At 41.2% G+C, this 22,038-nt stretch overlaps 1 protein-coding gene across 2 annotated transcripts; it reads left to right on the top strand.

Moving 5' to 3' along the window:
* Positions 1-14,938, top strand: kras (v-Ki-ras2 Kirsten rat sarcoma viral oncogene homolog). Of its 2 annotated transcripts, XM_074634287.1 has the most exons (6): positions 1-386; positions 3,211-3,328; positions 4,109-4,287; positions 5,585-5,744; positions 8,972-9,096; positions 12,395-14,938. In XM_074634287.1, exons 2-5 carry the CDS (start codon positions 3,218-3,220, stop codon positions 9,089-9,091), a joined length of 570 nt encoding a protein of 189 aa, XP_074490388.1. In that variant the 5' UTR covers positions 1-386; positions 3,211-3,217; the 3' UTR covers positions 9,092-9,096; positions 12,395-14,938. The 2 variants fall into 2 exon arrangements, with proteins under 2 accessions (XP_074490388.1, XP_074490389.1); XM_074634288.1 differs by lacking the exon at positions 8,972-9,096 and having other exon boundaries at positions 64-386.
* The last annotated feature ends 7,100 nt before the right edge of the window (positions 14,939-22,038 follow it).

The following is a 22,038-nucleotide window of genomic DNA, read 5'->3' as shown; positions in this document are numbered from 1 at the left end:
AGTGTATTTATAGAAGACAAAAGAAAGCGTATTGTTGTTGCCCACATTGCGACACCGAGTTGCCCCAAACCGGTTGAAATCCTCAGCTAGGCTTTCTGGGTAAAGCTCGCCCCGGTGGTATCCGCCCATCTTCTCTGTTTAAAGGAGGCCGAGCTGAGCACAGAGCTAGGCCGCCACCAGGACCGACCGACCGCTGCAATCTAATGGAAAGTTCGATCGATTAATTCACCCACTTTGTGTCTGTTCCCGCTGGCTTCTGATAACGAAGTAGAACCGAGTTAAATGCGGAGGTTTGGGTGTGAAATAGGACATGCAGAGATCGAGTGAAAGGAGAGGATTATCAGCTTGACTTTATCTGGACGCGGAACTCTCCTCCACTCGAAAAGGTAACAAAGATACACATTGATACATTGATACATTAGTGTGAGTGTGTGTGGCGCTTTGAGGGGTTCACTTTGCAACATTGTATTCTCTCTTAATGTAGCAGATACAGTCAGTGTTTCCGCTTTGTAACAACTTCACCATTACTGGAAATATGCATGTTGGTTGTCGGTGCAAACTACGCCCAGTTGTTAACCAACGTCTGGCCCTGCACTGCAGAGCTTCAGCCTGATAGCTTAGCATGGTAGCCTGTGAGCTAGCCTGTCAATGGCGGCTCAATAACCCTGCTCTCTTCCTCCTCTGTGAATGAATGAGTGTTATCCGCTCACACGCTTACAGGCAACTGCTGCATTCATGAATGACTTGTTTTGTAAATCACATTGTGTTATCTTCTAGGGGCTAGTTAGTTAGCTGACTTCTTTAGTAGGGCTGTGGGTGAGCACTAATGCTAACAAGCTAGCAGCACAGCAGCCTGGTTATTGAAACACTGCGATGGGAGGTTTTCACACAACCAATCTGGCAACCCCTGCGGGCATAGCAGCAGTGGATTTAAATCAAATTCCTTTCCACTTTTAAGCCTGTTGTTGTTCTTTTTTTCTGCTTTGAACACATTTAAAAGGCCTGTTTGAACCTCTGCTAATTCACATTAGAGGTGATAAACGGTTAAAGAGTAGCCTACTACAGTTTTAATGTATAATCAGTGGCTCATTTGTCCTCACCGAGATATAGTTATCCATTGTCCTCAGTAATAAAACCATATATATGCACACATTGTCATCCAGAGGGTGTCAACATGAGGAAAACAACCATTACAGGCATATAGTCATGTTCTCAGTCAAATGAGTGTTTTAACTCTAATTAGGGTGAGAGTTCACTTAATGAACCATAAATAGGCTGCATCCCTCCATTTACTACATTTTCCCCATTTTATTTCATTTGCAATATCACTGTTCATTGTGTGCAATATTACTACTCTTTTTCTCATCATATGCAGTATTACTTCCTTTTCTGTTTTCTTTTTTTATATATTTTTTAGCTTTACCTATTTTTAATTTTTTTTGTTTTACTTTTTTTACTTATCTTATTTGCTCATTTTACTAAATGTATCTTACTTAATTGTTATTCAAGATTTAAGATTCAAGATGTTTATTGTCACACCGGTTATACAAGTACAATCGTGTGAAATACTTTTTGCTGGAAGCTCCATTAAGAAAACAGTAAGTTAAGTAGCAAAAAATAATAAAATAAAAATAAGTCAATTTACAAATACTATAAAGTATAATAATAAAGGAAGTACTTGGTATATGGTAACTATAGAAGATATATATATATATGTATATATATATATATATGGGAGCAGTAGAGGTTGCATACTATAAAAATATTGCACAGGCCTTTTAAAAAAAAATTCTCTTAGGCACTCGTGCTAGAAATAGTACTTTTTATTTTATACACTTGAATTTGTTGTAATTTTGAGCAGTCTCTGGCAGAAGAATTTCCTCCGGGATTAATAAAGTTCTATCTTATCTTACATCCCTGTTTGTTGCTGAAAAGTCTGCACATCAGTCATTCACTTTCACTGCCTAAGAAGATGAAACATTATAGTATTTTTACAGGCATGGCAAGCATGTGGCAGACAACTTTAAAGTGTTGCTGAAATGGCCCGTGACTTTGTCAGTAGTCTTATCTGTTTAGGTGAAGATAAGATGGTTTCCTAATGGACAGAACAGCCTCACTGTAATATGTGTAAATCACAGGCGGTGTTGGGGCGTAATATCAATATAACATGTGGCAGAGCAAGTGTTGAGAACACTTAACAAGTGTAGTAAAAGTATACCTGTGTTGGCCAAATACCTATCAAACCACATTCTGGTTTTTTGTTTGTGTAGAAAAGGCGATGATATTCAGTGGAGCTCCTCCCTGACTGCAGGCTGTGCAGAGCTGTGAGCCGTCTGTACTGTAACTTCTGAAAAGGCCAGCTGCCACTATTGATGGGTGCTGCTGCTGCTGCTGCTCCACAAAGCAGTCAGACAGTAGAGAGCCTCTCAGTTGCTTGTCAATTTTTGGAGCCTTAATGTAATGTCATAGATTTCTGCCTGGGGTTAGTTTCTGTTGTGTGGCTGCTACTCAGAAAAATACAGCTGAATGTGTCGCTGGATTCAGACATTTAAATGAATAAATAATTAAATAATTCTTTTACTTCAGTAGCTGATTATTTGTGATATGAAGCTTATGTTGTGTCATAGAAACTGTTTTAATTTAAATGGGGGTACATTCGACATTTGATTTAATTGTCAGGGCTGATGATGATTTAATATGGCAACTTTCCCTGATTTCAGTAGCAGTCTTTCAGTGTTCATATTCCCTCATTTGCAGGTGAACCATTACATTCTGTTTGTAGTTTCTTCCACAAACTTCTTGTTGAATATTAAAATAGGCATTTTCTAAATGAAAAGCAAAATAAACATGATGGTGCGTAATCTAATTTTCCAGTGAATCAGCAGTGTTTTTATTAAAAGAATAGTTACAATATGAGTTATCATGAGGATGCAGATTTCCCAGCGAGACAGCAGCTGGTCAGACAGGAATGAAGAGCAGCAAATGGAGCTAATTGACAAAATAGTTTTTAAGCGACAATTCAATACCATAAAGGGTTTTAACCATCCACAACAGAATATAGCATCTTTAGTGCAGAGAGGTGAGAAATGCACCTGTAAACTTCTCCTTTTTAAGGCTTCGACAGTGCCCCAGATTAATTGATGCTGTGCCAGATGACTTTGTGTCTGTGATAATATCTGAGTATAATGTGCTTTGTTTTTGGTCTCACAGGTGAATCATGACAGAATATAAGCTGGTAGTGGTGGGAGCTGGAGGCGTTGGCAAGAGCGCACTTACCATTCAGCTCATCCAGAATCACTTTGTGGATGAATATGACCCCACCATTGAGGTAAAGCAACTTTGTACATGTATGTGTGAACGTGTGTGTATTTTGGTATGGGGGGGGGGCAGGACAAGGAGAACTCCTCTAAAAAAGGAGTTGCTGCAGGTTATTCTGGTTTAAGTCTTAAAAAGACACCAAACTGGTTTTTAATTACTTTCCATGCATGTCCCGCCCGCTCGCCTGCTTTCTCAGGGGGCCAACCTATGCTGAGTAAACACAGCCTCATTATGATTTCAATCCATTATTGATGGGCTGTTGCAGGTTGGAGCTCCACTATAGATTATTTGAATACAAGATAACATCTGAAACAAAATCTGCCACACTGGATCAGACGGTAATTATTTGTGTTGGATCAGATCGAGTGTGGCCATCAGTGTGATGAAAAGCTGGAGCGCTTCGTCACAGTGGAAATTAGGATTGACCTACTACAGCTAGAGTAGAGGCAACATTTGAAATGCAGTCCTGTGGCGTCTTTCAGCAAAATCATATCCACACAATCTTGTCATGAAGCAATGTAAACGATTTACTTTGAATTGATATTTTTTATAGTTTACTACAGTTCACTGTTGAATCACCTAGCCATTATTACAAGTAAGGTTTTTAAAAACAAGTTCGATCATGCACCGTATCTATCTAGATGTTTAAACACGCTTATCATAACCTTAAGCATAAAGCAAATTAATAATTCTTCTCCGCAAACCATCTCTTACTATTTTTTTATTAAGCTGATATTTGAACACTTGAAACCCAGAGTTCTGATCACTGTCTGACCTCTCCCTCTTCCAGGACTCCTACAGAAAGCAGGTAGTGATCGACGGAGAGACGTGTCTGCTGGACATCCTGGACACTGCAGGTCAGGAGGAGTACAGCGCCATGAGGGATCAGTACATGAGGACAGGGGAGGGCTTCCTCTGCGTCTTTGCCATCAACAACACCAAGTCCTTTGAGGACATTCACCACTATAGGTGAGCTAAGAGAATCAAGGTTTGCAGTCTTTGGATTGAAGGAAGGTACCCGCTTTTATTGTTGTAGTCGGGGGAACGTGACGTCATATCCATTCAAACTCAGTCAACCAAAACAAACCGCCGCGAGCTGAAACGAAAAAGTGAAAAACATTGGAGGGTCAGCGTGGATACGACCTGCACCCTCACATGTTAAATCCAGCGTGGTAAACACTACACATCCAGTAAAGGATGGAAACACTTTGGGTTTCACACATTGCAGGAAAAGCAGAGCTAGACATCACGGCTAAAGCTGCATGCTCACTCTGTCACAGACAGGAAATGTTATCGTAACGTGCGGTTGAGCCGGCCGTCGCTCTCGTCTCCGTGGTTAAATGGGCCGACTCTACGACTGTAGAGCACCCAGATACTGACATTTCTGTTAAAATCATTCAAACGGCCCCGATGGAGCTGACCATGGATGGATAAAGAGAACGGAGCTGACGGGAGAGCTAGAGACCACCTTGGAGAAGTTAGAGGAAGTAGTCATGTGGGACTACGTCCGCTTTTCAAAATAAGGTGTTAACAAAGGGAACTGTATATACAAAATACATCTATGGAACTAAGATTGATTGGATCATATTCACCAGAAGTATAAAATATTACATGTCCTTTATAAATTAAAAAGGAAATACCACTACTCTCTGAGGGAAATGTCTTTTATTCTTTATATTTTTGATTTGCTGGAAAAAATGTAATAAATAATTCCTGACAATGATCGTGATATATTTGACTTCAGGACATCTCAGACTACATGCATGCTGAAAAGCAAACATTTTACTGGATTAATTTAGATATTTTCAAAGTAAAAGTCCCTAGAAGGGTATGATTAAACTTTCCCCTTCATGGTCTAGTGTTAGAAAAGTTAACAAATCACAATAAATCTCAATTCTTAAAAATCGCAATACATATCATATCGACACCCAAGTATCGTGATGGTATCGAATCAGGAGATAGGTGAGTCGTCCCAGCCCTATTTATAATAGAATGTATTTTCTAATTAATTAACACAAATTCTGAATTTTAACATACAGAAAAATCTGTGATGGTGGCAATATGTATACTGTATGTATAAATGTCCTAATAGCTTGCAGCACTGAGCAAAAGCCAATAATGAATGTATTCTTACTCTGAATATGACCATATTCTAGTTACTCAGACCAGATACAAGCTTTTTAACATCACTTTAAATAGCCATCGGAATAAATGACCTCAGTTTGATTAAAACCTAATGACATTTATGTTGTCTGTCGATGTCCAGAGAACAGATTAAGCGGGTGAAGGACTCCGAGGACGTCCCCATGGTGTTGGTGGGAAACAAGTGTGACCTCCCGTCTCGGACAGTGGACACCAAGCAGGCTCAGGACTTAGCACGCAGTTATGGCATTCCCTTTATTGAGACTTCAGCCAAAACCAGACAGGTGAGAGTCCAGCTGGAGACGGCCACGCCCTCAAGACTCAAAACACTTTTAACTTTTCAGTCTGTCAATAAAACTGCTGGATTATTTAGAGCATGTGGAATGGTTAGAAGTTTGCATGTGGTCTTAGGGGTATTGGCTTGATGGACACAGCAGTCTATAAATTTCACTTTGAAATCAAATTTTAATGTTCCAGAGAGACTAAGCTAATTTTGACAAGTGTCCTTGCAGAGGCTCGATCATCTCGGCACTTGGATCACAGGAAAAGTTAAAGTTTTGAGTCATGTGGTGCCGTTGATTTGTGTCACATCTAATGGTCTTTATTATAATGTTGCTTGGAAATGTCTCGGGCATTGAGCTGCGCATCGTTAAATCCTCCTTGGTTAATTGAATCTTTTTTTTTTTTATTTATGGGTGATAATGTAATCATTGCATGCTACTTTGTCGTGGATATATGAAATTATACCATCATCATTAGGGCCATCTGCAGAGGATCCTGCATTATGAATGATCAGCAAATCAGTAAATGCGTGTCAAGGAGTGTGCATGAAAGGACAAACTGTCGGTAATTACTCAGGCGGGTTCATGATTCTGCTTACTGGTTACTCTGACTGGGTGTTGGAAGGTTTGCCGTGGCGTAATGACATCAAATGGTGTGTGTTGTGAGCATGGCCTTAGGTGGCTGACTGGCTGACACAGTGATCTGTAAACGCATCCTTTTCCTGGTCTCTCTGACCCGGGCTGAATCATGGCTCCTTCTGGTGCGGTGGGAAATTAATGACACAATGATTCATTTCTTACAGCTCTGTTCACCTATTCCTACCTGAGTGTACCAATAATTCACTACCCACACGATGCTGCTGCTGTCGGACCCGCAACTAGGCCTGTCACAATAATGACTATATCCACTTATTGTACGGTGTGTGGGCATGACCTCCATCATTTTTGCGTTATCGACTCATCGTACGATATGTGAACATGACCTCGATAATTTTTGCTGGCCTCCATATTGCTCGTTGCGTTTGTTTACGCAAGAATGTCACCAACATTTTAGCCAACACGCTAAACATGCCTGAATAACTCTATGACATCTTTATTAACGGAGCCAGAGAGTCCATTTTATTTATTGTTTCGGTTGTGTGGTTTTATTTTATTCATGTTTTATTCATTTAGGATATTTTAAAGGAAGAGCATAACATTTCGGGGATCTATTGACAGATATGGAATATTATATTCATAACTATGTTTTCATTAGTGTATAATCACCTGAATCTAAGAATCATTGTGTTTTCGGTAGCGTAGAATGAGCCCTTCATATCTACATACCGTAGGGAGTCCGTCATGTTTCCCAGAATGCACAAACCAAACTCTGGCTCTAGAGAGAGCCTTTTGCATTTTTAGGTTACCTGAAGGTAGGGATGCACCGATACCGATACCAGTATTGGGTCCAATACTGTACTCGTACTCGCAAAGCGGCTCTGATACAACGGCACCGATGCCACTTTACGGTGGACGCTTACCGACCCTCACTTTCATTGCGCCACAGTGTTTTGCCTGCACCCTTTGACTCGCGCGTGCGTTAGACTCCTTGGTCCGTGTTTCAAGACGGGTTGGGTGGGTTGCCGACATCGCCACAGACCCCTGGTGCCTTTTACGTGGGCTGAGCCCCGATCTGGCGGCACGACGCGGTTGGGACGCACTGAGGACAGTCCGCCCCGGTCGACAGTCGTATCGGCAGCAGGGGGCCGTCCCCTGCGCGAGAGAGGGTGCAGCGAGCCCTTTGTCCACGGTGCGGCGAGGTCCGGGTGGGGAGCGCTGTAAAGCTGTGGCCGCGAGCCACCTTCGCCCCGAGCCTTTCCAAGCCGACCTAGAGCCGGTCACGGCGCACCGCCTCGTATGCGGGACTCCCCAGCCTGCCGTGTGTCGCTCACACCCTCCAGCTGGCTGTTAACGAGGGTCTTTAGGCACAGAGAAGTACTCTGTATCGGCGAGTACCAACATGTAAGTACTTTTACTCAGTCTGAAAAAAAGTGGTATCGGTGCATCCCTACCTGAAGGTCACTGTAGTTCTCCGACACGCTTAAGAAACTGCAGTAACGTGAGCCGCAGAGTGTAAAACCGTGGTACCGCCAGCCCCTGTCTGACTTCCGTTGCTCCTAAAGTAGTGTTATTATGGTGAGGATCACCTCTGAGCGAGGTGAACGGCGTTACCACGGTTTTGCACTCAGACGTTCCCGTTACCTCGGTCTTGGAAAGGGAGGAGTGAGCAGAGGGGTATTCAGTTGGTTGCAATCTGCAACCACACCATTAGATGTTGACAAATCCTGCACACTTTTAAAAATATTTCTTCACATTCCAATTCAATATCTGAATATCTGAAGTTCATTGCTCTTTTAAAGGGTGTACTTACAATATATCGTGCAACAAAATTTGTTATCGTGACAGGCCTACAGTGTTTTTGCCAAATTTCAGTGATTTCATCTTCTCTGGGAAATCTCCCACTTTTACAGTATAATGCACAATCAAAATATGCTCCTAATGCATGCGCTTCTCCTTTTTTATATTAGGCCAGACAGTTAAAGTGATACTCCACCTCCACCCTAATCTTTTCCAGTGTCACTCACCCACACTGGAGGCTTGAAAGGTGGCTGTTTTTACAGTTTGTTTTTTTAGTTCAGTTTGAATGAATCCCGAACATGAAACTTTCAGGATGAACAGTAAATCTCTTCCTAACCACTCCTACACCATAATCCACCTCTTCACTGTCCATGTGTGCCGCTGAGTACGTTCCAAACAACTATCGTATTGCCAAAATACAGCTAAATACAGAGCTTCTGTCAGAGCTTCAAACGGGGCAAAATCATGACACAGAAAAAAAAGTGTATTTAGCTGCATTTTGGCAAAAATGAAGATTGTTGGAAGAGTTTTTTAAGGATGCTTTTTTCCTGCCATGAAAACCATTGGGATTCTATCTGTCCACTCTTCATTGAGAGGAAGGAAACAGAGAAGCTTTTCAAGCATATAGGAGGTGAGTGTTTGGTATTCACAAGATAAGAGTTTGGGTGGAGTATCATTTGTAGACAAAGGCAGGCCAGACATCGCAGGTAGACCCCGCTCAAAACACAGGTCTGCTTCGCTCCTTTGTATCTGTAAGCTGTAACACATGCACCCATACAGTGTGTCCTCCTTGTATTCCTCAACATTGAGGGAAGTTGTGTCTCATACTGCAGAGAGTGGAAGATGCCTTTTACACTCTGGTACGGGAGATCAGGCTGTACCGGCTCAATAAGCTCAGCAAGGAAGAAAAGACTCCGCGCTGTGTCAAGCTTAAAAAGTGTGTTGTGATGTGAAAGGGGTAAGTGTATGCAGCCGCGCGCCCATCAGCTCTCTGTGTGTGTGTGTGTGTGTGTGTGTGTGCGTTGGTGGGGATTTTGGAGAGGACACGCAATGAGAGCTGGAGCTTCATGGTTCTCAAAGCTAACCTGCTGGTTTCTACTGGGGCTGTGGTGGAGCTCTAACAGGAGGCTGAAACAGCTGATGATTTCTTACCTTTTCAGTGTCTCTTGTGTATCATGGCTGATTTTTAAAAAAAAATTGTTTTTTTTATATCTATCTAAGGCCGTTTTCACACTGGGTTTTGAGTCTGAACGGGAGAATCGATTGCACATTGTGCTATATATATATATATATATATATATATATGCGCGCTCTTCACCAGATGTAAGGTGATTTTAACAGCAGAGTAACTGGATCCAACTGGTGCTCAGTAACAGAATGTTAGTTCTTCATGGTTTTCTCCTGAAACTTGATTGGATGCTGTTGGATCAGTTCAAACTAAGTGGATCTGGGGAGTTAAGTGTAAGATAATCAAATGCAAGTCCCAATAACATTCACCGGAAATATAGAGTCCAGAGGTCAATAAAAACAAAACACCACTTTTCAGAGATTTAGCAATAAGCAACGAAAGATAGAAATTCAGTTTGTTCAGTTCAGTTTTTCCTCTGAGTGAATCCTTTTCTCAAACATAGAGGATCTCTGGATCTCGCTGCTGCATGGCGCTGTTGTGTGTGTGTGTGAGTCAAACTCCGACACAGAGAGCAGAGGACAGAAGCAGCCGCATTTGGCGCCTGACGGGTGTTAATTTTGGACCCTGCAGGCATCGCACGGTAACGCCGGTACTGTAGAAAACGAGTACCGTCGCGTTTTTAGAATTGTCATCTGACTTGGTACCGGTTCTCGTGACATCCCTAGACTGCACACAAGCCATACTACAGTTGGCCTAAAGCCAATCAAAGCACCCGACTGAGGTTGACTTGGTCTGCACTCACGTTCAGAAAAAGCGTTCTCATATCATCAAATTTCCAGGCGAATTGGTTCCCGTATTCGGACTAATGTACCAGTGTGAAACCTGCTCCAACCTGCTGAAATGAACATGAAGAAAGGGGAATGGGCTGGTGAGCCAACGTGTGTGATTAAAGGAGATTATGGCGAATCTGGGACCAAATCATGTGCTGAAATGTTTCCAAGGAGGATGTGGTCCAAGAAACTGGCGGACATGTTGTGAACAAAAATTTGTGTGTGTGTTTGTGGGTGAGTTTTTTTTATTTTTGTGGTAACAAATCCCTTTTCTTCTTTCCTTTCCTGCTGTCTTCGTCACAACCTGAAGTGACCTCAGGCTCTTCCTTATCACATTCATTTGCACTTTACAAACTGTTCTCATTGCCTCAGTGTGGCATCAACAGACACTAGCTGCATTTACATGGAGCCTTTTATTCACTAATAATCAGGATAAGAGCTCAGCAAGAAAATAAAAGCCTCCTTTTAACACTTCAGTCAGAATAAATTGGCTCGACTTAAATCAAAGCTGTTCACCTGCGGAAGTCGTGCCACTCTTTTATTTGTTTTCTAGCGAGTGTTGCATCTTTCCCGGGGGAACAATCTTTGGATAGTTTCTATTTATTAGTTTATGGAGATAACGGAAGGCTCGCCTTCTGTTCAATAACTCTGTTATGAAATTGTTCTTGCTTCAGTACAAACCCACAGCAGTAAAACTCCATGCAGGTTCATCTTTTTTTAACCGTTTGCTCGTGTTGCACGTAGGAGTGCATGTAGACGATTGCAAATGTAAACAGGACAGAACTTGTTCTGTCATTATTATTTAGTGGCCGTTTAAACACGCTGTGGGAGTTGTAAATGATTTGGATTGATTACATTCAGAGGGAAGGGAAACTGGCTCATGTAACCGCAGCTACTGTCGGTGTTGTTGTCAGTGGGAACACTGCTGATTTTACATTACAGTTCTGTTTGATCTGTACTTTATTCAGCTGTGGCTCACACAGCCTGAACGGATTGAGAAATGTACCTGCACTCTGATGTCTGTCACGCTGATGTACACTTGATAGAAATTTAAGTTTAAATTGATCTGAAAATGGACTTTAACGTTATCCCAGATGATTTTTGGAGAGGAAGTTAAATTTCTGGTTTTAAATTGGAAAATTCAAATTCTACAATCAAACTGCCATAGATATAAAAAGGTTTCTTTCTCTGGCAGTGGAACAAGTCGAGGCTATACATCAGTTTGATATTAAACATCGGAGTGTTGATTGTTGTTTAATCTGTCACAATTATTCTTTAATGGAGTGGAATTACCCTTTAAATTCATCAGCCTTTAAGGGCGTTTTCACATCAGGTACGATTTGATCCGTACCGTGCCCGAGTACGACCCCCCCCCCCCTCCGGTCAGCTTTCACATTAGTAAAGTTGTTCCGTACCCGAGCACACTACGTCATCACCCACGTGTGTTTGTTTCTATTGAGATCAGCTGTTCTAGTGGCGGAGCATCTTAAAAACACTTCATTCAAACTGGACAGAAACTAAATAAAACTCACCAACGCGTCGTCGTTAGTCTTTCCAACAATCACCAACTCTGATTTGGTCCAAATGAACTCTGATTTCAAGAGTTTGATGTGATAATAGGTCGACTCCCCCCACCCCGTCTCTCGTTCTTCGCAGACAGACCATTAAATCGGGTAAATAAAATAACAAACATCACTCAACCTCATCGCCTACTATTGTTTATATTTTAGGAACCTCTCGCCGGCCTTCCTGCTGTATCATCCACGGCCGTGCAGCTCAGAGGAGGAGATCGGCGCATGCTGCGCGCAGATACAGACATACTGTAGATATGAAACAGTTTTATATGTATACAGATATCAGAGGAGACCGGCGGCGTTTAAAAAAGCCTGCCCTTTCAAAACTACTCGCTAACTGCTAACGTTACTCGCGTTAAATAGCGGTCCACTTCCGTGTTTCAGTACGGTTGGCTTTCACACCTGATGAGAACCGTGCCTGAATCCACATGATCCGTACTCCAGACCAACTTTTCAAGTGGACCCGGGTACGGATCGACGAACCGTGCCCGAGTACGGTACGGAGCGTCCTCACTAATCAATCCAACTGGACTTTGGGGACGAGTGTACTCGAATCCGGGCCCGGGTCCCTGATGTGAACGCACCCTTATTATCACCTCTGAATCAAAGAACATTGCCAATCCTTTACATATTTTCAGGCTGCATAAGATTTCATCATTGGTGTTCTGGTATGAAAATAATAACCTGCCACTCTTAATAACGCATTATGTTTTATTTTTCCAGGGCGTTGACGATGCCTTTTACACATTAGTGCGAGAAATCCGGAAGCATAAGGAGAAGATGAGCAAGGAGGGCAAAAAGAAGAAAAAGAAGTCCAAGACAAAGTGTACACTTATGTGAATAATCATCCCTTTTCAAGACAGACTAAAAAAAAAAAGAACTATGTTGAACAGTTAAAGTAATACATTTTGTACATTACACTAAATTATTAGCCTCTTTCTCAATACCCACCATACTGAATACTAAACCTGCCCCCCCCCCCCCTCCCTTTTATTTCTGCCTTTCTATTATTTGCTACTTGGACACCGATAAGCTTTATTTCAGTTTAGTGCCAGTTGCCCACGTGTGTTGGTCCAACAGCCTGTTTGATTTTATAGGATGATGTTGATTTGGATAATTGTTTTATATACCTGCAGAGCTGTGAGCTAATTACATCACAACTCATGTTTGACAAATTATTCATTAGCAGCTTAAAGTTTTGTTTTTTTCTTCCCCCCCTTTGCTTAAAAGGTCTGCAGAAGTTCTGTAATGCCCTTTTTTAAGTTTGGGATGCCAAAGAATGAATTTTCACCCCGATTCTCGTAGACAAAACCGATCTGAAGAACGGACCAACATTCAGCCAGATGAGATCCAAATGTCCCAGCCACTGTGTAATGTTCCCGGTCGCTAATGACCTCTAGATATGACTTAGTTATGTCACTGATATAAGTATGCATGCGAACTCCTACTCTTCTCCGAATGTTTTAACACCCTAATTAGCTATTAATTAATTTGTCAATGCTTTGTACTGCGTGGGGGAGCAATTCCTCGCCTACATGAGATGTTTCTTTTTTTTTTTTTTTTTTTTTTTTGCATGCATGCAATGTGTCCTAGATGACATGGGTATTGCAAAACCGCCTCTGGTTGATACATTTAACAGAGCCAGCAACGAGGAACTCTGACCCAAGTGGACGTCATACAGTCTTGTTTTTCAGGTTTATGTAAATTAATCATTACTTGCTTTAGTGAGAAAGAAATTAGCCTTTTCTTTTTAGCTTGATTCATGACAAATTCAGAGATCTGTATTTTTACCCCGTTTTGGGATGATGAGCAGGACTAGCAGCCAGGTTTTGTGTTGCAGGGATTCATGCCTTCGTGACGATCTTAATGTCGAACAGCTTGTTTGACGTTACCGCTCACATATTTCCTGCTTTTCTTTACTCTAAAAGGCTTGACTGCAGGATTGTTTTAATTTATCCTGACAATAATCATTTCATTGCTATTTGTTACAAAACAAGTTCTCCCGTCAACATCCTCTCCATCAAGGCGTCATATTTAAACAGCACGAGGATCCTTTATCGGCTCGTTATTCGACGTCTGTTAGGTTTTAACATTTGAGGATTCTCCAGTCGCTAGCCATAGAGGTGCACATTTTCCTAAGCTGTTGACTCGTTGGCTTGTGACAGAATAGAAAGCTTCTTTTTAAGCAGCTTTCAGGAATATTTCTCTTGGTGTGGTGTCGCAGAGGTTGTTTCAAAAATGTTGTCCCAAATGGATTTTCAGATTCTTCCTTTTTTGCGGAGCTTTTTGAAAAGAGTTTTTTTTTTTTATGGATTAATTTCCCTAAAGTGTTGAAATAGTTTGGTGGGCTGCCTTTTCAACAGAAATGATTGTCCAGCAAAGTAATTTGTCATTTTTTTTCTCTCACAAAGCATCGTGTGTCGTGGTGATGTAACTGGAACTGATGTTTGTAAATGAGGCAATAATTGCCATAAAATTGGTTTTTAGAGAAAATTGTCAGAATTTATTAAAATAAAAAGAAGAAAAAAGTCCTAGTTTCTTTCCCAGGTCAGCCCGTAATTTCCATCGTATTAACACGCTGTTCCCCTGGGGATTTGTATTTGCCTTTTTATGTTTGCATTAGGTGCTACATTTAGACGGTAGAAAGAGCCGAGACAACATTTACTTTGTCCTGTGTGCGCTCGACAAATACACAAAATGCGGTTTATAGGGGAGCAGCGTTATTGACACAGAAAATCCAGACATGATACATTTTGCTTTCAGGATTAATGAATATTATTACCTCCCCCCCCCCCTTCCCATGAAGTAGATAATAACTGTTAATGCAATTTTAATTATGGAACTCTCTTGTTAACAATACTGTTTCAAAACTTAGTTTTACTGAAATGTTTGAAATGTTCCTCTTCCTTTTATTGCGTGCCAACAGCTGATTTCTGAAATGTATATCATTTATATACCTGGATCATATTTTAACAACCTTTGTATAGTTGTGATACTGAAAGGTGCATATTTTGTAAATTGTGCTTTCATTTCGTTGGTGTGTCTAAATGAATGTTGCTTTAATGGAGTTTGGCTCCGCTCTGTGTATGTGATTAGAGAGTGTGTGACTGGGTCCAGGTTCTAGGGAAGTGAATGAATGACCACTTTACAACACACACCTGTTGTGGGCAGTGTAGAGCGGTGATCGGATCTCAAATGAGTCTATTTTTTGCCATGAATCTCACCACTCCTATTTAATGTGTAATAAAGAACAAAAGTAAAGAGGAACTTTAACTTCTGTCTTTCTTTTTAAAATACTAGACCAGGGGTCGGCAACCTTTACGATTAAAAGAAAACGAAATCTGTCTGGAGCCGCAAAACATCTGATCATTGTGATGAAGGTAACACAGTTTATAGTCTAAGTATATAGTATATAAGTCTAATGCAGTGCGGGTCAAAGAGACAATGTACTACGGAGTATTAGGGCCACATTGAGGGAAAAAACATCTGAGATTTACATAATAAAGTCATAACTGTGATGGAATTTTCCATCAATTCCTCTCTTATTGGTAGAAAGGTCAGAGTGTTTGTCAGAGCGTCCCTCTGTTGACATTATTGGGTTGGAGTCCTGTCTAGAGGAGCCACCGTTATCTGTACAGCTGTGTCTGTAGTGGAGACCGTAGAGCCAGTCGCTAGGGCAACCAGGGTCAGAGATGCCAGAGGAATGAAGTAAGTCATAACATGATAAGGGGTAAGACACTGAGCACCAGGGAGGAAGGACAGAGTTGTGAGGCCTTCACACAGAGAGCATCTATTGTGGAGACCTGACAATTGCTCCTTGATCAAGCTTCAATAAACCTTCTTTTGTAAGACATCATCAGCTCCGGGACCTCTTCCTTCCAAAGTTAACTTGTGTATCAATTATTCCATCACAATAACTTTACGAGAAAAAAACACGTAAATTACTACTTTATAATATTACGACTTTTTTCTCGTAAACCTTTGACTTTATTCCCGTAATATTATGACCCTATAATGTGGCCCTAATACTCCGTCGTACCATAGACCTACAAAAATGATAAATATCAATGTAAACAGAAAATTATTCATTTCCATTTTTATAAATCCACAAGGAGCCGCTGAAGAGACGCATGTGGCTCCGGAGCCGCAGGTTGCAGACTCCTGTACTAGACTTTAATGTGCTCATTGCACGTGTGTGTTTGTTTGCTCCATCAGCTGATGGAGGACGTAAAGTACAGTATCCTAAACTTGTTATTATTTCTGCCTCTATTGTGCGTGAAGCCCAGCAGGTGGCACTGTTCACTCATGCTGGCAGGTTTGACTCTCACAGACCTCCCAGTCTAAGAAGAGGCTGTTCTACCAGCTGCCCACAGACTGAGCCGAGATTCAGACTTTTACAGGTCATGTATATATTTTCCAAAATAGACTAAATATGCTCATGTGGGAGAGAAAGAAATAGACCGGTATTCTAAGCAGAAATGCTCCTGTTGTTTAAAATGCACTCACTTTTTAGTGGGAAGAAATCATTTCATGCATTGTCAAGTTGATTTATATTTCAGGTTTTCGTGTGTTTTCAAAAGCAACGGTTTAATTTCACGTGTACACCAGAGAGGAGAGAGGAGATATCTAAAGAGAATGTTCTTTTGTGGCTTATTGTAAATTAATCGCTCTTCTTTTCTCTGATAAAAACTACTTCATTATTGAGGTATTAAAAATAATTTAATTACTATCATTTAAGTTTGTAAGAGCTTAAATTCCATGATGAGGAGCCCGATGAACCAACACGTCCTCAATGTTTCATCATTGGACTAAAGGTTTTTAGAGACGTTGCATCATGAAAGGTAATAAACTGTGTTCACATATCCTGCATGTTAACTGCAGTAATTTATGGAAGTGAGCGCTAAGTGCATCATTTTCATAATAATGTTTGTTTGTCTAGATCTCCAGAGTTATATAGACAAATTGGAACTTTCAGAATAAAAGCCCATTAGCGGGTACACACAAATTACCCTTGGTATTAAGGGAATATTTGTGTTGTGAAGCTCCCTCTCTGAAATTGTGCGACTTTAATTATATGCATCACTGCTTTATATTATTATGTCCAAGCACCTTGTGTCTTCCTTTGGAATGTGTGTTTGCAGTTTCAGGTTCAACATGATGAACTGGTAATGTTTTTATTATTATTATGCTTGCATGACACAGACTCTCAGCAGCCAGACTATATACCTTATTACTGGGATTTATCAATTAGATATTTAGTGATTGGCCATAAAGTGCAAAAAATGAATGAATGAATTTAATAATGTAAACGTGGATATCACTAGATATTCTCAGAGCTAAACTAACTCTTCTGCAGTGTGGAGTGAGCAGCATGCACGTGAGAGGGGGAGCGAAAGAGCGAGAACGAGCGTGGTGTGTGAGTGAAGGCAGGCAGAGGACCAAAGCTACGGTCTCCCCCTCCCAACAGCGTAGCCACACGCGAGCGCGCATGGACCCGCAATGATTTATACGTGTAAGAAGTTACCAACAGTCCCTTTAACGTTGCCTTTTAGTTGACGCTTTACCATTTTCAACGTGCTCCTCCATTGTTGTGTGACATCAGACGTTGAGTTCGATGGATTTGCCTCAAAGTTAAAAGGAGGAACTCTGACTTTGAGTGGCGGTCCGTTGCTCTTTTTCTATTAAGAAGTCGTACAATTTTGAGTTCCGTGTTGTTTGGAAGGCAGCATTCATTTTGTCATTTTGAAATGGTTATCATTAGTAGTAGTTTGTATGCTTGGTATTGTGGTTGAATACTAGGAATTTGATATTGTTGTTTCCAGGGAATTTATTTGACCAAATCTCCTCCCTATTCCAGGAAACATACCTGTTGGAAACCAGGATTTTAGTAGCATGAATGTGCTAGTTGGAACTGAATATTATGTCCCTCCCTTCGAGCCCTTCTTTTCTGCCTCAGTGACAGAAGTTGTCCTCTGGCTTCAACGTGCAGGATGGTGTGGTGGAGGATGTGCTTGTTTAGTCAGATTCGGTGAAAGGGGGGGATGTCATGTAGCATCAAATTTGAGATATTTTCCCTTGCAGATTTCCAAGAAATAAATGCCAGCTAGATCATGACCAGAGACAGTATACAAGCTTCAAAAGGACAGGCCTGTGTATGTGTCACATGCAGGCGATGCCGGGATAATTGGCTGCAAAACAATGCTTGTTGTAGAGGCAACCTGTGTGGCTGGATCCAGCTTTGCTTTACTGGCCAAAGTTGTTTATTGACATTGCAGTTATGATGGTCATTAATGAATCCTGTTTATGCTGTTAGCCAATTACAGATTAAAAGTGACGAGTGTTATTAGTTGTTTTGTGCTAATAGCCATCCGAATATTCAGTTTCCTTCATAATTATTCTACGCTGGAGATGCAGAATAGCTTGTTTCAAAGGAAGTTAAGTTGTTTCCAAACAGTCGGTGTGAACAATAAACTATGTTAACATATTGTGACAAGCTCTATTACTCTTTCTTCTTAAACAATGGGGGCTCCGGAGCCTGCCACATCGCAGCCAGCAGTGAAACAGAGAGGAGATCTAATGAATTATGCAGAGAGAGCTTTCTCTCACCCTGACAGTCTGAAACCAGCCTGGAGAAAATTGTAAGAGAAGTACGAGTCAGTGCAGCCATCACAAATCCCCCCCCCCAGGGACCGCCGAGGCCAAGGCCTGTCAGTCAAGCGCCCCATCCCTAAACTGTAATCTGGGGACAGCGCTGAGAAGCCTGCAGGTCTGATAAAGCGCTGAAAAGATGCCCCAGAAACCAATCCGTGGCACTCTGGGCTCCTGTCAGGGAGAAGGGCGGGGGAGGGGGGGGGGAGACACAGCAAATGTTCCTAAATTGCTAACAACAAGCCAACGAGACCGGTTCCACGCAGACACCACACAACCCAGACTGGAAAATCCACCCACCCGCTTGGCCTGTGCACACTTTTATGGAGCGAGCTCAATCACAATCACCAGTTGTGACCCCTGTGAAGGCGTGCGGAGGGGTGAATTCACAATCATCTGACTGTCTGACCTCTGCCTTGTTAGTGCACGGAGCGAGAGAATTTCCACTTTATTTTAATGAAGCATGGCTTTTCCTCCCTGGCAGGCAGCTGAGTGTGGTAATGAGAGGCCAGAAGGTTCAGGTGTCTTCAAACTGCAGCACATAGAAGAGACTTAATACAGACGTGTTTTCACCAGCCCTGGAGGAAACAGAGAGCTGGATGAATATTCATGGAGCTGTGATGAATTGTGTTGCCTACAGCATCGTGCCACTTTAAAAGCCCTCATGCTGCTTCTTTTATCACAGGAGGTCCTCGCCACTGAACCTCACGGGCCACAACACAGCGCCCCGGCATCCAACTACCAATTATCATCTGAGATCATTAACTTGTTATGTTGACACAAACACTGCAATTTCAGATGCCCTTCTTTATTCAAATGACCCTATTCATGAGGAGTGGCTGACTGAGTTGATTGGATTTTTTTCTTCGCATGCCTTGCAATCACTCAACAAGTGATGTTTGGACACAAAATTAATGAACAGCGTGCAACGCTTTGAACTGTGCGTGCGCTGTTTTTTTTCGAGACGGGTAAACAGGCTTCATAATATCTTTCAAAGTATGCATCAGCACAGATTGATACAGTAATGGCATGCTGTTGAATGTTCATGCTTTGTTCCATTCAAGCAGCAATTTACTCATAATGATGGTAAGTCAACAGGCAGAGAGATAAAGGGATGGAGGGACGGAGCGGGGTGGCATGCTGGATGGAAGGCCGGGGGATTGAGCAGCGTCATGTTCAGCAGCCCCAGACGGGTGATTCATACCAGCCTCATCACTGGCAACAGACAGGACATCCAGGCCTTTATTACCTACATCCATCACCATCACTTCATCAATCTGAGCTCCTGTGAGCCAGCTCTCCAACCAGTCCCCAAACACCCATCCCAATGTGCTGCCGGACAGAGATTTACACCCACGCACTAACACCCTCTCTCGCTTTCACACACGCACACGCGCACGCACATGCACACGCACGGACCGAGACAGAAACAGAGGGAGTGTGTAAAGGCCATTCTGCAACCAGACATGGTGTGAAGCTGTTCCCCTAAGGGCCTCTGGCTGACAGGCTATCCTGCATTCTGAAAGCCACTTACACTTCAGCCACATCATACCACCTGCTGCTGCTGACCAGTGTGTCAGGGGGGGCATATCATGATGGATTCACTAAGCTGTGGGAGAAATCATTAAATCATTCCCACTGCTCTCCCCATTAAAAAAAAACAAAAAAATTCAAACTCTACCATACATACGTAACACAGGGCTTGATTTCCCTTCAACTGGATCCGTATCACGAACACATTACCCGTCTAATGCAACTCAATGCAACAGTCCTGCAATAAATGCTACTTGGTTGATGTTGCATTGTCAGATAGATGAGTGAGATCTTGGTAATTTTGAAGTTTGTGGAGGTGTTGCATCAGATTGCATTATATTTGAACAGATGAGGCTGGAAATAGTATGTCATAAAAATGTAATGAAAAAGCCATCAAAAAGACATAGTTACATAGATATAGTATGTTATTAAAATTTCCAAAGAGTCATAGTATGTCATAAAAATGTCCAAAAACTCAAAGTATGTATATTTAAAATGTAGAAAAAAGTCACTTTTTAATAAAACCTTTATGACACACTATACAATAGATTTTCTATTACTTTTTCAGATATATTATACTATGATTTCTTTTACCCAATACTACACTTTGTATATATAAGAAAGTTATAAAAAAGTCAATGACTTTTAATGACTTGTTTTGACATACTATACTATGACTTTTTAAATTTTTTTTAAGATACTATATTAAGACTTTTTATGACTTTGTTTGACGTTGTATACGATGACTTTTTTTCCCAAAAAACTATACTATGACTTTTTTTATTACTTTTTACGACACTATATTATGACTTTTATCAACATACTATTACTTTTTTATGACTTTTTGACCGACTATAATATTATTTTTTATGACTGATTTTAAGTACTATACTGTGGCTTTTTTATGACATAATATACTCACAATTTTTGTACTTTTTTGACAAACTATAGTTTGACTTTTTAAAGACTTTTTAAAATATACTATACAGTGACTTTTTGACATACTATAGTATAAAAAAAAACTTTCGATATTTTTTTATCTTCATTTTTTCGACATACATCCATGACCTTTTAAGGCATACTATATTATGACTTTTTAGACATCACTCTATCAATTTTTATGACTTTTTTTTTCAACATACTATACTACTTTTTAAAAAAAATAAACAAAAATTTCAACATACTATGACTTTTTTTTTTTTTTTTTTTTAAGTTATTTTTTTGGGGGCATTTTCCATTTTTTTTTTATTGAGAGGACAGTGGATAGAGTCTTGGAAAGGGGGGAGAGAGAGAGTGGATGCGGAAAGGGCCACAGGCCAAGCCTTGATACTTGGACGCCCGCTCTACCAACTGAGCTAACCCAGGCGCCATACTATGACTTTTAAAAAAAAAAAAAAATGTCGAAAATGTAATGAAAAAAAAGTCATTAGGTTAATATTTCATGAAAAAAAGGTCTTGTGATCTTTTTTTGACATACCATAGTATGGCACAGTGAGCTTTGAGGGCTAACGTCAAATGAAGAAGTCAAATACAAAAAGAAACACTACAATTTTCTTGTGAAATAGTTCAGGTTGTTAGATATCTGGTTGAAATACTGGAGGTTGTGGGTTCTTATGTGACACAGCAAGTTTTGAGAGCTAATTTCACATGAGGAAGTCAAATACAAAAAGGAACATGACATCACCGTATCTGGGCAGATAGCTCAGAGTGTAGATATCTGGTTGGAGTACTGGAGGTTGTGGGTTCGATCCTTATGTGACACAGACTGTTTTCAGTTCTAACTTCTAATGACCAAGTCAAATATACCAAGAGAACAGTCCTCAGTGTGGCATTGGTGGCTTGGTTGCTAAGTTCCCGGTTCTGGCTGCGGCAGAGCGGGGTTCCATCCCCACCCTCACATCGATGCCCGGTGCCCGACAGTGGAGTGAGACGAGCGTCTCCTCCCAGGGTTTACCACAGATAACACTGGGGGGTTATGTAACAGAAAAACAGACATTGTAAGAAATTTTACTGTGTATTTGAAAACATTTGCTGCTGAGGAGCAGTCCTCTACCCAGCGCATATTCAGGGTCAGGGTTAGGGTTATGTAATATACAGCTCAGGGTTATGGTTAGGGTTAGGGTTATATAATATACAGGTCAGGATTAATTCAGGGTCAGGGTTATATATGATTCAGGTTAGGGTTA

Source organism: Sebastes fasciatus, chromosome 4, assembly GCF_043250625.1.
Source record: "Sebastes fasciatus isolate fSebFas1 chromosome 4, fSebFas1.pri, whole genome shotgun sequence".
In the NCBI taxonomy this organism is placed as follows: Eukaryota; Metazoa; Chordata; class Actinopteri; order Perciformes; family Sebastidae; genus Sebastes; species Sebastes fasciatus.
Note: the sequence above shows the minus strand (reverse complement) of the source record. Positions and strands in the feature narration are given on the sequence as shown.